This window comes from Argiope bruennichi, chromosome 9, assembly GCF_947563725.1.
Source record: "Argiope bruennichi chromosome 9, qqArgBrue1.1, whole genome shotgun sequence".
NCBI classification, from domain to species: domain Eukaryota; kingdom Metazoa; phylum Arthropoda; class Arachnida; order Araneae; family Araneidae; genus Argiope; species Argiope bruennichi.
The window spans coordinates 76,346,330-76,363,771 of NC_079159.1; the positions used below are offsets into that span (position 1 = coordinate 76,346,330).

The window sequence follows — 17,442 nt, forward strand, 5'->3', positions numbered from 1 at the left end:
GAATTATCGTGTTCACAAACGGAGAGGCAGACATGACTTCAAGATGGACAGACATAATTATTGGACTTAAGGAGATCTGAAACATGTTGATTCATCAAAATCTCGAGCCTGAATTTTTTTAACGATTGCAATCATTTCTGTTTGTATGCTTCATATATGAGAAAGCAATAAAAGAGTATAGAATGATAAGAGGGCAGATAATCTTTCAGATATATGGCAGATAATCATTTTAAGATATATGGCAGATAATTATTTTAAGATATATGGCAGATAATCTTTCAGATATATGGCAGATAATCATTTTAAGATATATGGCAGATAATTATTTTAAGATATATGGCAGATAATCTTTCAGATATATGGCAGATAATCATTTTAAGATATATGGCAGATAATTATTTTAAGATATATGGCAGATAATCTTTCAGATATATGGCAGATAATCATTTTAAGATATATGGCAGATAATTATTTTAAGATATATGGCAGATAATCTTTCAGATATATGGCAGATAATCATTTTAAGATATATGGCAGATAATCATTTTAAGATATATGGCAGATAATCATTTTAAGATATATGGCAGATAATCTTTCAGATATATGGCAGATAATCATTTTAAGATATATGGCAGATAATTATTTTAAGATATATGGCAGATAATCTTTCAGATATATGGCAGATAATCATTTTAAGATATATGGCAGATAATTATTTTAAGATATATGGCAGATAATCTTTCAGATATATGGCAGATAATCATTTTAAGATATATGGCAGATAATTATTTTAAGATATATGGCAGATAATCTTTCAGATATATGGCAGATAATCATTTTAAGATATATGGCAGATAATCATTTTAAGATATATGGCAGATAATCATTTTAAGATATATGGCAGATAATCTTTCAGATATATGGCAGATAATCATTTTAAGATATATGGCAGATAATCATTTTAAGATATATGGCAGATATCATTTTAAGATATATGGCAGATAATCTTTCAGATATATGGCAGATAATCATTTTAAGATATATGGCAGATAATTATTTTAAGATATATGGCAGATAATCTTTCAGATATATGGCAGATAATCATTTTAAGATATATGGCAGATAATCATTTTAAGATATATGGCAGATAATCTTTCAGATATATGGCAGATAATCATTTTAAGATATATGGCAGATAATTATTTTAAGATATATGGCAGATAATTATTTTAAGATATATGGCAGATAATCTTTCTAAAACTCGTGGATTGGACATCCTCATCAAGCAATATACTTTGTAGATCATAAGCTGCGGACTTTCCTCTACATCCAGCATGCTTATGGTTGATTCTCTATTGTGTAAGGTGATCTTAGAGATGCGTTCTGCTGCATACATATTGTTGCAAACACTTTATCAAACACTTTGCATAGGTGTCCTTGATTTACGCAATGTGCATTACTCAAAGGTATAAATACTAAGAAAAGCAAAATGTAATAAGGCAAAATTAGAATCAATAACAATGCAAATTGCCAGTACACAAAAATCTGCATGAGATATGCCTACGCTCTTAAACATTCTATAGTTTTTAGTGGATTATAAAATAACTCAGATATTTAATCAAAATGTATTTTGAAGTAACAATAACCATATTTCTTGAAATGAAAACAATACAGCTAAAATCTGTTCAATTTTACAAAAATCTTTCTATTACTCTAATATGAGTATTAACACTTTTTTTACTTTCCAGTATACGAAGTTTTACAAAGTATTGTAATTGTCAAAAGATTTGAATGCTAGATTTTTTATGAATCTCCAGGTAATATACATTCTTGAGTTCGAAAAACACCTTATTTTTATTAATGTCTATCTGTCTGTGACAAAGATAACTCAAAAATGCTTTGAGTTAGAAAGATGAAATTTGATATATGGCTTTTATAACAAATTTGTAGGTTTCTGAAGAATTTTGAGCAAAATATATTAAGAGGAAGAGTATTTGCTTGGCTGTTCGAATATAAATTAACACGATAACTACAAAATGAAGAGAGCTACAAAGATAAAATTTGGGGCACCGAATAAGCATCTGTATTATAGACATCAAGCTTCGACCCAAATCCAATAAAAGGTTGAACGTTTGTCCATGTGTACTTTCAGAAGCATGTAAACAGAAAAACGCTTTGAGCTAAAAGGGTGAAATTTTGTACATGGTATGGTGTAAGTCAACCAACTGACTCTCCGACCCGCCACGAAGACACACGGATTTAAACCATAAGGCTGAATGACCGGATCGCCGCAACAGCAACACTGGCGGGAGCTGTGGTTGAGTCCTAAGGGCCATCACCGGCCACGGTACAAGCCTCCCCGAAGGAAATACGTCCCGTCATCGATGGGGGGAGCCAGATCCCCCACCTATTTGTGTACCCTCCATGGTGGCGTGATTCAACCACCATACCGGAAGCATCTCATCCTCATTTCGAGGCGCCCCCCGGGGGTTTCATGGTATGGTGTAAACCAAACTTATAAATTGCTATCAAAATTTGAAGGAGATTTTTAGAAGGAAAGTCTGTCTGTCCAGCTGTTCAATGTAAGTTAACACAATATGCAAAAAACGATGAGAGCTGGATGGATAAAATTTGATATACAGATTCAATATCAAAAGTATAGATATTTGTCAAAGTGAAACCAAATGCCTCAAGGAATGATCAGCTGCCTATCTGTACTTTCACACGCATATACGATAATTCTAAAATGCAATTATGATAAATATTTGGAATTTGGTACTCAGTTTTGTGAATTCAATTTAGTTCTGTGTGAAATTTTGCTTTTAATAGGTTAGAAAAAATTGCGTCTAAAACACAAATTCGATTTTCGGGTACTAATAACCGTGTGCCAGGGATTGATTGCAAATATATATATATATATATATATATATATATATATATATATATATATATTGCATAGAATCACGTAATAGGTTCTATGAAATCGTTAGATATATGCCAATGATCTACATTTCGTAACTATTGTTGTTATTCTACATTGTAACTATTAACTATTATTCATTGTAACTAAGGGTTTCACGGCCCTACCTGAGGTCTATAATTTTATGTGGAAATGTGGAAGGAGATAACATCTTAATTAGAAAGTATGCCAGAAAGTTTTGAAGAGATTATTCTCACAGGAGTACATTTTTACCTTTTGAACAATAGATTGCATTGTTGCCCTGTATAATAATTTTATTGTTTAATAAAAATTTTATTTAAGAAAATAAATTTATTGTTTAATCAAATATTTAATGGCCTGATTTTTTTCCATTATTAGAATTTCGTTTAATTTTAGTTTATGTATATTCACGTCTCGCTTTAAAGCAGCACTAGGGCTATCTTGGGAACGACCTCGTTCTTTTGAACTGTGGTCAGATGACGAGAATGACACCTGAGGTAGCACCCCCTCTCCAAACCTCCACACCACACCAGCGGGAGGATTTTTGACCCCAACGGATTTAACATGCATGTGCCCTGGATCCGCATACACGATGATTCTTCGGTGGAATCAAGTCTCGAACCTGAAACCCTTCGATTCCGAAGCTGAGACCTTACTACCACGACACATCTTTATTAGAATGTAAGCTAGAAAATTTTGAGGAAGCAATTCTCACTGGTAATCACTTTTGAACAATACATTGCATTATGAAATTCAATTCATTATTATTGATTCACTTGATTACCAGTGATTCAAACCTTGAAAGATAAAGATCCTCAAAGAGAATACCAGAAAAGAAATATCTGGTCCTATCTCTTTTTTACGATGAAGGAGATCTCAAGTTGGAAGCTAAAAGAAAAATATCAGCAGTCTTATATCATAAATGATGTAGCACGTGTTCATAAAACAAAAATTACTTTAAAAATCGGAAGAAAAACTATAAGCAATGGACTATTTCTCGAGGACAATTTCTTATAAAGTGATAAAAATTGGATTTTATTTGAAAGTTTTGCATTATAACGTAGATAAGGTTCTATTTTTAAAAGCTATTTTCTTTGTTTTTGAATGCAATGAGATGATAGTATGTAACATGATTCCTAAGTACCTGGCCATCCAACTACCTGTGGAATGTCCTGCTCGTACTTTTTCTCCGGCCCCCGTGTGTCGTTTGCACCCAGGCGGAGAAGGAGGAGCCCGCAGCGGAAAATGTCTCTGTCCAGCTCAGCCTAATGCCCCATTTTCGTGCAGACCCCAGGGACCGCTATCGCAGTGACCCATCATTACGGCCTTACCGGCATTGATTTCTGCTGGCCCTTCCGTTCCGGTAGCCCCTTGCACTTCCCGCCCACGCACCCCTCTCCTCCGCCTTTTATTTGCCTGATGATTGAAGAAATAGTTTCTTCAGCAAAGAGAAAATGGTAGAATAAAAGAAATGGCCCCAAATCAAATACAGTAGTTCCGCTGCAAGATGGTGTCGCATATTGGAGATTGTGAGAAGATGATGGATCATTGAATTACATGGATTAATACAGGACATAGTCAATAATTTTAGAGATCAAACAAATATTTTTCAATTTTGAGTTTTTAAGTTTATTTCTCTCGATAGATCTGGGAAACATTTTAAGCTCGAAAATGAAAGGTTTCATCAGGGGAGGGGAATTCATTTTTTAAACTCACTTGAGTGTAACTAAATTAAATTTTTATCAGAGAAAAAAAATAATTGCTATTAACCCTAGAAGGCGACTTTTTATTTTTTTACAACAAAAAAAAATATCTGTTTTGAATAACTGCGTATAATTCAAGAAAATTATTAAAAATATTTTAAAATTATTTTTTTCACGAATTTTAAAAAAAAAATTAAAAGTGCCAAATGGCTATATTATGAATTAGGCAATATCTCAGTAGCAGAAATCATATCAAATCAATTCTGCAATAAAGATAAAAGTCCTTTTTTTTTACCAATATATTTTTTACAATCCAAAGAAAAAATATTTTAATAGTTTTTTTAATGATAGAACTATTCGAACAACACTCATCTTGGTATATATTTTTTCAAGCTTTCAGATTAAATCTTATTTCATTACCGCTATTGCCAAATATCAGACTTTTCTACAAATATTTATCAAAAAGCATTTTGAAAAAGGATTCCCGGTCTCTCAATTTCCTCTCTGGAACAGCAATATATTCATAAATGGAATGAAAATAACTCCAAGAAAAGCTCAATGGAAATTCCAATGAAGCTCATAAATAAAGTCTTGTATCCAAATGACTACACGCTACTGTAAGGTTAAACTAAGTTGACACTAACCTAAAATCTGAACTATAAAATTGATTCATCTGGATATTTTAAGCATCAAAAGAATGGCGGTGGGGGAAATGGAGAATAATTACCTAGAGAGGATTTTTGACCAACTAAACTAAATTTTCGCCATAAAAAAGAACAACTAATGGATAAAATAAAATCTGAATTTTTAGATTTTCTGTACAGCCTTTTGAGTTAAAAAAAAAAAAGAATTTTGGAACTTTTATGACGAATTAAACTAACTTTTGGCCGGAGAAAAAATTATTGGAGTCCATCCATCTGGTAAATAGTATTTTTGAATTTCCTGTTCATATACAACACACAGACAGCATAATTCTCAGTTTAATTTATTCTTTAGTTTTATTATTCTTAAGTTTTAACAATATGAGAGTTGTTTTTGGATGAACCTCGTGATTTTCAACAGTAACCATAGCAATAATACTGCGGCACTTGCGTTGACGCGGACACGACGAATTTATGGTAGAATCGGAATTTGAAATGACACTCATCCGATGCCAAAACTGAAATTTCGTTACTAGGTTACTACTGCTTTCGTATTTCAAAAAACGATATTTTTTTATGAATTCAAGGGTGTTATAATTTAGAAAAATCATTACATTTTAGATTGATTTTTCAATAACTGTAGCATGTTCTCATATACAAGAAAATATAAAAATATTATGAATGTTTTGCAAGTAATGAATTTAGTTTAATCTTTTTAACTGTTTGATTTTTTTTTTTTTTCATTTTCCAGGCATACCTCTTGGAGACGAATACATGCCTCAAACTCGTCGAAACGATGGCAGAAAAGGATTTTGAAGAATTCAAAGAAGGAAAACCCAGCGTTAGGGGTCTCACACACGCTCACAGTTATCCAATAGTAAGACATTCGAATACAATCTCTTGGGGTAAAATAGAATGAAACTCGTAGATTCTACCATACAAAAAATATTGTTAGAATCTTAATTCCGAGACAATATATGTTATTTCAAGGGGAAAAAATGCTACTAAATTGAATCATTGCTCTTTTAGGATTTTGCTGCGCTTTGCTTTCTGCTCTTTGCGTACACTCTAATAAAGGTGTTATCTTTCCAGAATAATTCGGTCTCTGAGTTATGAGTCTTGAACAAGGTTGGGAACGTCATGAGTGCTCACATTTTTATTTTTAAAGTCCCACACATATGAGTTATGTGATTTGTATTAGGATAAAGAAAACCTAATATGTACTATTGACACTATTTTTGATCAACTGAAACTAAAATCTGACACAAAATATTATTTTAATAACAAGACCGCATGCGTATTTCACTTACTTAAGTCATTTTGTTTTTGAGTTAAATACTGCATCAGATATATATTACAAGCCGATGGATGAGCAATTTTTTTATAGACCTGATTCAAAATTCGATAAGGATTTGCACTTTACATACTAAAATCGCATACCAAATTGCATCCATCAAGATTTTTATGTTGTGATATTATCGTGCTCACTTGCACTTAGATAGACAGATAAACTTCCTTTGAATGAATTGCATTTAAATTTTAAAATATAGTGTAAAAACCATATGCCAAATTTTATCCATATAACTGAAAGCGTTTTTGATTTATCACCTAAAAACATTTGCAGCTGGAATTAATTGTATTTCTGTTGTTAAGATAGCATCTTCTGCTCAATTCACACAATACGATTTAGCTGATAGCTTAACTGGATTTATTTGAAGCCTTCTAAAGCTATTAAAATAGAAACCAGTTCAGTTAGCCTGCCCAAATTCTTCGTCTCTATCCATTATATCAGTCTGAAAAAACACATCTGCTTCACAGACTTAATTGATTTTTAACTTGTGACACACACGTAAAGGTTTAAAAAGCACATCTGCTTCACAGACTTAACTGATTTTTAATCTGTGACACACACGTAAAGGTTTAAAAAAACCTCTACGGTTAATGCAAAATCTGTCATGATTGTTGAAAACATTTCAAAATTTTATTCTACTTCAACTCTTCGAACTCTCACCACAGTTGCATCGCAAATTATCTCAACTGTGAAGACGTCATTGACTATCAAGGTAATTACCTCAGTTGGGGACACATTAGAATGTATTACGTTTGAGGATTTACAAGATCTGTCTCCTAAACCCTCTAAAAATCACCAAAAGAAAAAGAGGAAATTCCTACGAAATATAAAAACATTTAACATTTGCATTCTTATCTTTTCTCATGCATTCTTTCATTTTTTTGAAGGGGGGGGGGTATTTAAATGCACACTGGGAACTCATATACTTGTTTCATATTTTGAATTTCCTAACTTACTTTTTCGCACTGTCTTTTAGCCCTTTGTTCAAATGGTTTGTTTCTCTGTTCGTTTACTTGCTTTTTTTCAACCAAAGCAAATTTTAGACTTTTATTGCATTTAACATCTTTTAATTTGCTGTCAGCTTTTGGCAAAATGCAATTTATTGTTTTGGAATTTCAATCAATAAGTAGTTATAAAATGTTTTTAGAAATTTATGTCGTTTTAACTCTTTTTTATATATATTTCAATCAATAATAAGTTACAAAATGTTTTTAGAAATTTATGTCCTTTTAACTTTTATATATATATATATATATATATATATATATATATATATATATATATATATATATATATATATATATATTTACTATAGGTTTTATTCACCTTAAGCTTGACGCAAAATGAAAGAACACGGCTCCTACGCCAATAAATACAATCAGTTATCTCAATATTCATATTACTGCTAATTAACAAAGAGAAATCTTTTATCTCTCTATCCAGAAATACATGCGAGCTCCTCTCAAGTTCAAAATTTGAATATCTTTAACAAATATTATCCTGAGAGATCACCAGCAGCAAGATTTGAATTATTATTGCGACCAAACTGCAATTTTACAAAATAAGCTTAACTAGAAAATGAAAAAAGTATTATATAGTCGATAATATATCAAATTTATTGCATTGTCCCAAGCTGTGTTATTGTGAACCTGTTAAACCATAATTTCTTCATCTGCTTCAGAACAATCGAAAGAAATTACTAACAACTGTTGTGATTTTTTTTTGGTACTTGTTTATTTTTACAGTCCCCAGAATTTTCAGATTGCGTCAAGATAATGAATTTACTTGGCGATTTTCAGATTACGCCAAAATCGCCAAGCTCCACTCTACATAAGATGGTTTGGAATTATTTGACGATTATCACAGGGGTTGTAAATATAAAAATAAATAAATAAACAGGGTTTGAAGCTGCAGATCTCACCTTTTGTCCATGGAACAACAAGTAGTTTCGACCAAGGATTGTTAATTTAATGACGAATGCAACAGCCCTAATGATTGAGATATTAAAACACTATTTTTGTTTGTTTTCTATTTCAGAATGTTCAATGTCACAATGGTCATAAAGATCCTAAGGGACGGTGGTGTCTCTGTAATTCCGGCTGGGACAGCGCTCCTTTTAACCACAAGACATTCAATCCAGACGTTCAGATGTACCACATGTGCACGGTATGGATGGGGCAGATGAGCGCAGAGGAGGCCAGAAATATCACTGTCATGCCCAAAAGTTTCCACAAGACTACCAACATCGTCATAGTATCCTTTGGTATAAAATCATCATTGAAAAATGAAATGACACCATTTTAATTCATCCTTAAAATACCATAGTAATTTGCTAGAAGATTGCTATGGTATTTTAACTGCTTTTTCTCCTACCATTTATTATTTATTTTAGGACAATAAGATAAAGCACAAAAATATGTAACGTTAGAATGCGGAACTCAAAGATTCAAGTTCTATGTGGGCAAAAAATAAATAAATAAATAAAATATTAAATTTTTAATTAAACGTACGCTTAATTCGAAAAGCGTAGTAAAGAAAGAAGAAAAAAAAAGTTTATGCCACTTTTATATTTGCAATCTCTCTGCAACCAGGTTCTTTTTCTTTTAAATATCAGAGGAAGTTTGCGCTAATTGCTTTCGATAACATTCAACAAGAAGAACATAGTAATTTTGGATCATGCAATGGTCATATCTCTTCATTATGAAAGAAATGCTATTGAATTGGCGTCTAAGATGGTCACTAAAGTCCACATGCAACAAATTGCACATGCTTGTCGTATGTATAGTAAATAATAAAACAAGCGTATGATGTACATTGATCAAAATATTAGGAACAACTGAACCGCTTTTAATCTTCAAAGAACATCTGATTGATTTGGGATGGATTCGATATGACTGTGAGTGGTAAAAGAAGCAGTTACAGTTATCCATAAAACTTCTAAGCTTTTTTGGGGGGGGAGGGGGTCCATACAACAATGATTTGAATCTTCAAAGAATAACAACTAAGCTTAGAAACATTTGCGCAAAACTTCAAATTAAATATTTAAAAATTATATAAAATCGAAAGATCTGTCTCAAATTTTCGTAGAATATCTACGAATTTTGTGTCGAGACTATACACCAAATTTCATCGTTCAATTTAAATGCGTTGTTAAGTTGTCGTGTTCACAAAGAGACAGACGGACTGATTCACATTTATAATTCCTGAAATGAATTATTTAGACTCAGGGTTATTTCAAACTACGATGTGGAAAGCTTCCAAAATCTCAAAGTCAAATTTGGTTGACGATAATAATGTTTTTTTTTTCTTCTTTTACGAGAATATAAAAATACTAGCCGCCTTTGGCGACCAGCCGGTTCGCCAATCTTAATGTTCGTTTAAATTTTAATAATTAAATAGGTTTAACCGGAGTTTAACCCCCTTCTTCGCCAAGTTGCGATAACGCATCAAAGCTGGCAATCTTTATTATGCACTATAATTGAACATCTGCTTCTTTGCTTTTGAACATTTCGCAAGGCCGTTGTTTGCGATTTTTAAAAATTTCGCCAAGCAGGGGATAAAACTTCGGTCGTACCATTAAACATTTTACGCAATTCCAACTTTAATAGATTCTTCAGCAAAATATTTTAAAACTTCAAATTTTGATAGTCATATAATTCACTCATAATATTATAAAGGCCTTCAGTTATTGCGTGATATATATCTCTCTAATTTTCTGTTACCCCTCGTAGAAATTATGCTTTAAATTACAGTGTAAATGATTAATCTGCAATTAATATAATATTTTTTACTGAAACAAAGCATTTTTTTTAATAATATGATTACTGATAATAGAGTCACTGCGCGTTTAAACTTTATGGTCACTAAAGAATATCTTTCTTAATTTATGTAATATCTCAAGAATTTGTCAACAAAAATTTCTCAGATTCATCATGAACAGATCGATTCATTAACAATGTTTAATTTTAAATGCATCAAACACTAAGAAAATAAAATGAATCGTTTAAAATAATCGGTCGAAAACAGGTTTAAAAAAATCTACTTAAAAAACGATGTACTTAAAACTATAAGCATATACAAAAAATATATAACTAACATAAATACATTTTACTTACAAAAGCATGCAACTAACCTAAAAATAATTTAAATCGTCCGTTGGTTGTCATGCCAACTATCAGAACAATGCGCATGCGTGGATTTTCTTCGCCAGTTACGTCAACGCAAATGCGTAAATTTTTCTACGCCAGTTGGGGTAACGCTATGCAGATTAGACATTTTTAATTTCCTTTATTCTGTGTTATTTTAATTCAAAAGTACTTCAGAATGAATGTGAAACATGGATTAATTAACAATGTTTAATTTTAAATGCATAAAACATTAAGAAAATAAACAGAATCGTTTGAAATAATCCGTCGAAAAATGTTAACCCTAGCCTAATTACTGTTGGGAGAAAAAAACAACTGATGCCTTACTTATTTGGCGATGGGGAAAATGGAAGATTTTTTTGGCGGAAAAGTTGGCGTTGGGAAAAATGAAAGATTTTTTTGGCGGGAAAGTTAGTTTTTAATTAATAATGGACTACCCCTAACATTTAGGGGGATGAAAAATAGATGTTGGCCGATTCTCATAAATACCGGATAAGCACAAAAAATTTCATCAAAATCGGTCAAGCCGTTACGGAGGAGTATGGCAACGAAAACTGTGACACGAGAATTTTATATATTAGATGGATATAAATTATAGTGCAGTTGATAATATTTTATAAGTTTTAGCTAAGAACGAAAAGAATTGAATTAGAAATGCTTTCTCAAAGTTGTTTTTTATAGATTTCCATATAACTTATAAAATTTAAATGCAATATCTGAAAAAAAAAATTCGAAATTCTAATACTCTAGAAACATAGAAAAATATAGGAACTCAGAGAACAACCGATAATTCTGACTTTTTATTAAAACTACTTGCATATGTGCAACCTTTTCGTTCGGTAAAAAGACACTGTATCATTTATCAGTTTCATATTTTCCAAAAAAATTGCCTGCGCTTTTTCTCCCCTTCCACTTATTTTTTCGATTCATGTCTTGGCAACTCCTCTTCTCTATTTTTTTAGAACGAAAAACTAATGTTATAATACTTTAAGTTTTATTAATGTCGCCTGCCTGAGTTCCAGGCAGTGCCAAGAGGACTGGCGCGGATAACAAATTGCACCTTTCTGATGGGGTGGGGGGGAAATGAAGTTAAGAAGAAGCAGGAAAAAAATGGCGTATCATAAAATAATGAATCTGGAATCCGCTGGCTCAGATTTATTACTCCAGAATCCTATTTGCAACAGGGACCCAGAGTCGTAATAAATTGGAAGGAGGATCCCTCGTTATTTATTTGTGATTTTTTTTATTTATTATTTAAATGTTATGTTTTATTTTTATCATATTTTTTTCTGTATCGGAGGAGAAACGCATTTATTGCGACTCTTCTGCTCTTGTTATGACAAGGCAAAGCATGTCTCATTCCGTGGTTATTTATTAAAGTAGGCTGGGACAAATTATTGAGATTTTTTTTTATTTATTTCGGTTAATGTCTGCAGCCTTACCGGTATAAAATCATCGATGGTTGAAAGTAAGAGGGGAAAAAAAGATATATTATTTTTATAAGCAAATAAATAAAATGGAATTAAGTTATTATGTATGTAATATGTAATTAATGGACAGTGGAAGACTTATGTTTGCGCAGTAGATTTATTTGGTTGAGATTCTCTCTAAGAAACTCAAATTAAAGACACTATGTATATAGTATCTCCAAAATAATATAAATAACTTGGAGAAGGGAAGGTTTTTTACTTCATTAATCTATAATAATTTGATTCGGTGGTAGATAAATAAATAATATTAAACATGCGATCAGAATGAATAAATTTTTTCAGAATGAATTAAAAGAGGAGTCGAAGAGATTCCCTATTATAATCAGTGACAACTGTAATTGCTCAAAAAATTCCAAGAGCAAATACAATACGGCTGAATCATACAATACATTCTTATATGTGATTTCATGCTATATGAAGATTTTCTTTGAAATTAAACTATTTTCTATAAATGACTGGATTTAATAAAAAATAAAGAGTAATAATAATAAATAATAATAATACTGAGAGACTCAACAACATACAATGGAACTACGGCGAGTGCCTGAATATCTATGCAAAATTTCCTCGCCTTTTCATTAAGTGTGACTGAGTTAAAATCCTAGATGGGCCCACCTCTTGGCGACTTATTTGAAATTTAATAAGTAAATAATAAAATAAATTTAATAAATATATAATAAAATAATAAAAAATAATAATAAAAATAAAATAAAGAAATAAAATGAATATTATAAAAAATAAAATGAAAATAAATAATTAAAAAAATCCTTCTAGGTTGCCACATTGGCGACGTTATTGCCACTCGTTTGGCGAGAATTCAAAAAGACGCCAAGAGGTGGGCTGTGCTAGGATCCACCCGTGACTGACTGAATGCCCGTGGCACTTGCTTTGTTCGTTAAAGACGCTCGCCCTGAGAAATGTTTTTGGGAATTCCCAACGTATGTTCGAGCATACATCTGCTTATTAACCCTCAGCTAAGCCTTTTTTTTTTTTTTTTTTTGGATATTACAAATTTATAAGAACACGGGCTGTCATTGCAGTTTTTGTGAGGAATAGGGATTTTTTTTTTTTTTTTTTTACTTTGATTCAATTTTGATTTTACTTTTGATTCGAAGATTCAAGTATTCTGAAGCCCCTTAACTCGAATGGTTTTAGAAACTAAAGGGTTAAATATAGTTAGTAGACTGAATAAATATTTTTATTTACTTAAAAGAGGAGTCGGAGTGATAACATTCCTATTATAGTCAAAGACATTTGAAGCTGAAAAAACATAAAATTCTACTAGTAGATACAGCATCTGTGAATCACACAATACATATTTTAAAGGTATTTTTTGTGTGACATAAAGTTCTTCTTGAAGATCAATTATTTTCATTTTATGTATAAACTTTCATTGTACAGAATAACCATTTCTGATAGTTAATAATAAATTCTGTGTAAGTATACATATTTCGATTCAATGCGTCAAAATTCTATAACTGGTCATTATGACACATCATAATTCTATCAACTTCATATGTCTCTTATTATTACAATCTAGCACAAAAAAATTATAAGGTTGTCAATAAATGAAATATTAAAATAAGTCACACCTTCTTCAAGCAAAACACAATGTCGTATATAAAACACCATACTAATTAACTGATTTACCTCTTTTTTTAAAGCTTCGCGAAGGTTAAAACATGTTAATCATGCTTAGCAAACAATGCATTCACTTTGTTAGAAATGCAGCTATTAAAAGAAAAAATATTGGGTGTTTATTCATGTACTAAAAATGTAATTTTACTCTAAAGCTGAAAATAAGATTTTTTATAAAAAGAATAAACCTTTAAATAATATGTCTATACAAAGTGTAAACAGTTACTGCAAGTTAGTTATGCTGAAGTGAGTGAGTGAGTTTTTGTTTATAGCATAAAAGCCAAGCTATGCCATACTGAGCCGAACAATGAATGAATATGATAGATGTAGTTATAATTTTAGGAATAAATAAATAAAGGAAGCATGCAAGGCACAAATTAGTTATGCTGAATTTTTTTCTCGTAATTCAGTTATATACAGAATAAAACTCGAACAAAACCTGTGCTATTTGACATCAAGTAGGAAAAATGCAATGCATAAAAAGGTTTTAAATATGAAACACTCTATGGATAAAAGCAATCAAAAACGTATTTATAAAGAAAATTATTTTTTGTGACCTTAAGAGTGTTAGTAAATATATTTATAATCACAACATTTTTTTCTTTTTCTTTTTTTTTATATCTGGGCTTTTTTATGGAAATGATCAGTCCTGATAATCAGAGAATTTAAAATCTATTGCGACAAATAATTAAATATAATTTCGTGCAACACAAAATAAATAATTAAATGCAAAATCAATGTTATTGATATTGTACAATCAAAATCTGTCTTCAATATTTTCTATGATTGCTCTGACTTTGGTGATAAGTTTTATATCATCTTTATTTCTATTTTTCTTTAACACTGACTTCCAGTTCACTTTACTGGCTGTCGCCTTTATGCTTCTGTTTGCTTTGTTAATATTTTATCTGGTTCGTCAGAAGCCTTGGAAGAAATCTCCCGCCTCTGCGAAGCCTGGAGATGAACTGGAGAGAATGGCATTAACGGAAACACACGATTCCGAAACCGAATAGTGACGAATGTAGCCGAATTGTCTTTAAAAAGTTCATCAACAAATGCATAAGAAATTATTTAATATCTTTAAATATCTAGAGCAATATTGGATTTCATACTTTTTCTGGGCTGAGAGAATCAAAGCGCTGTGTAGTCATTTAATTCGTGATTGGATGTAGCTATATTTTTGAAAGTGACATCTGACAAGTTGGCGTGACATAATAAGCCACTCGCAGCTTTCTTAACGGCGAAGTGCAGGAGTTAGTGCTTATATCGTATATCAAAGAATTTGAGATGTTGAGAAAAGATTGATTAAAAAGTTTTTACTAAACCACTAAATTCTAATCTTTTGACTCGAAATGATGCTTCCCATATCCTCAAGTTTTCGAGATATATTTGTTATGCACCGCATTCAGCTTTAGGGGCGACGTTAGTAGTATTAGTATTCTGACTTTCTTATGTGCAGATGCCATTTTTATAATTGCATCGTCATTCGTTCACAAATTAAATGGCTATATAGCTTTTATTTTTTTATATCTTGTATATACCAAAGCCCTCCAGAATACAGAAAATAAAGAAACGACATTTGTTATTTGTTGGAAATGAGATTTAATTGGAAAGAATTATTCTAATCAGTCACACATTTGACTCATAATCTTATAATAATTCGTTAATAAAATAAACAAAGTTAGAGAAAGAAAGAAGTTTTCAACTCTTTTTCAATGCATTTTGAGGTTACGTTTTGTGAATATGAAATGATTTGAAGATTTTATCTATTATTTATCTTACATTGTTGTTTGCGAAAAATTTGTAAGTTAATGCTGCGTGAAGAAAATAAAAAAAGGTATTTTATAAAATAATATAGCAATTTTTTAATTAGAGTTTTTAATTTTAATTTCATTTTAATATTTTAATGTGATTATTAAATATTTTTCAAACAATAATAATTAGATTTATCGCAATAAAAATTCAAATAAATTTTCAATTTTTTTTATTATTATATATAAATGATAAATATTTTATTTTACATGCATATATATGTTTAAATTTTGATTTGCAAATGAAATAAAAATCGAAATAAGATATTTAGATTATGAGATCCATATTTTAAAAACTGATTTTATGACAAATAATAAAGTAACGACAACTTTTCACAAAGAATAAAAAAAAAGTGAAAAAATATACAGAAATCAATGAAAAATGGTGATAAAGGCTCCAGTGTAAACACTGATAATAATTATTACACTTATTTGCAATTATGACTAGTTCTTAACTGGTCACAATTACGTCACGAGCAACACAGTCAACAATTTGTAATCATTAATATGCTGCTGTTAAATTTGATAAAAAATAATAACAGCATATTGATGGTAAATATAGAAATATTTTATTATTCCGTTCGCGATAATTAATTTGTGTTGAAGTAGGGTAGAAGCAGGGCAAATTCTTTGCATTTATTTGGGAGAGTTCGTTTACAATATCTTAATTCCTTTTTAGATATTACAAGTGAAGAAAACTTACGGATAATAATATTTTGAATTTTGTCATATTAATATCACAATTTATAACCCTTGAAGGTGCTTTTCAATTCAAAATAGTTATTTGTGAAAGATATTTTGAAAAAGATTCTTTGTTTGAAATTCGAACATATAATTTTTTTAAACTGCAGCTATGCGCCCCTACCAATTAATTACTGGATTATAATCATATACTATTTACCATCATTTTGGTAAAGCAGAACTCTTGTTCCATTAACATAGAAATAAAGGGTCAGAAAGAGGTAGTTTAGGTTCATTAAAGTAACGTCTCATTTTGAAAGATTATTTTCAGATCTTGTATTTTTGAATTACGATTAGATGGCATATGGATTGTCAATCGCCCCCCCCCCCAACAAAAAACTGATATTAGTTCTTAAAACTATTAAATATAATGAAAAAGGTAATTCAACAATTTGCAATAACATATATCTGAATAATACTACTATTATCCTTTAAAAAAATTTCCATGTCTGCTATAATTCAGTATTGGTATACATATAATGTAGATGACTATTTAGCTTGTGTTATAAATGTATATATGCGTTTTTGTGATTGAACTGTTCTTTTGATAAAGTTCATGTTTTTTTATACAGTTCATGTTTTTTTATAAAGTTTAATTAGTAAAAATGAACGTAATAGCTAATGAATGTATTTTTCACAGGCCTCATTAAAATCTCTGAATTGATAAAAATGTGGGAGATTTCGCTTGAAAAGCATAAACCCTATGAATATGGTTCTTGCGTTCTTTTTCTGCTTCGTTTATTTTCCCTTTTTCCTTGCAAGATTTCAACAATGATCATGGATTGAAATTGCCTATATTATCTTCTAAAAAATTTAGAATGCTCTTTCATCGATAATAAAAACGTGTCTTTAAAATAAAAGTTTTTTTTTATTTCTGCATGTACAACCCTTTCAAGTTCTAATTAACTTTTATAACGTTTATACTTGCATGTTGATAGAGGCATTTCGAAATCTTCAATGCTACTAAATTTGGTAAGTGTC

General features: G+C 30.6%; 1 protein-coding gene across 2 annotated transcripts in view; it reads left to right on the plus strand.

Annotated features, from left to right (window-relative positions):
* The window catches only part of LOC129984767 (uncharacterized), a 43,670-nt gene extending 28,339 nt beyond the window's left edge, over positions 1 to 15,331 (plus strand). For both annotated transcript variants that reach the window (XM_056094721.1, XM_056094720.1), the window contains 3 exons: positions 6,037 to 6,162; positions 8,674 to 8,889; positions 14,764 to 15,331. In XM_056094721.1, coding sequence (XP_055950696.1) covers positions 6,037 to 6,162; positions 8,674 to 8,889; positions 14,764 to 14,922 — 501 coding nt within the window. In that variant the 3' untranslated portion in view covers positions 14,923 to 15,331. The remainder of the gene's footprint in view (positions 1 to 6,036; positions 6,163 to 8,673; positions 8,890 to 14,763) is intronic.
* The last annotated feature ends 2,111 nt before the right edge of the window (positions 15,332 to 17,442 follow it).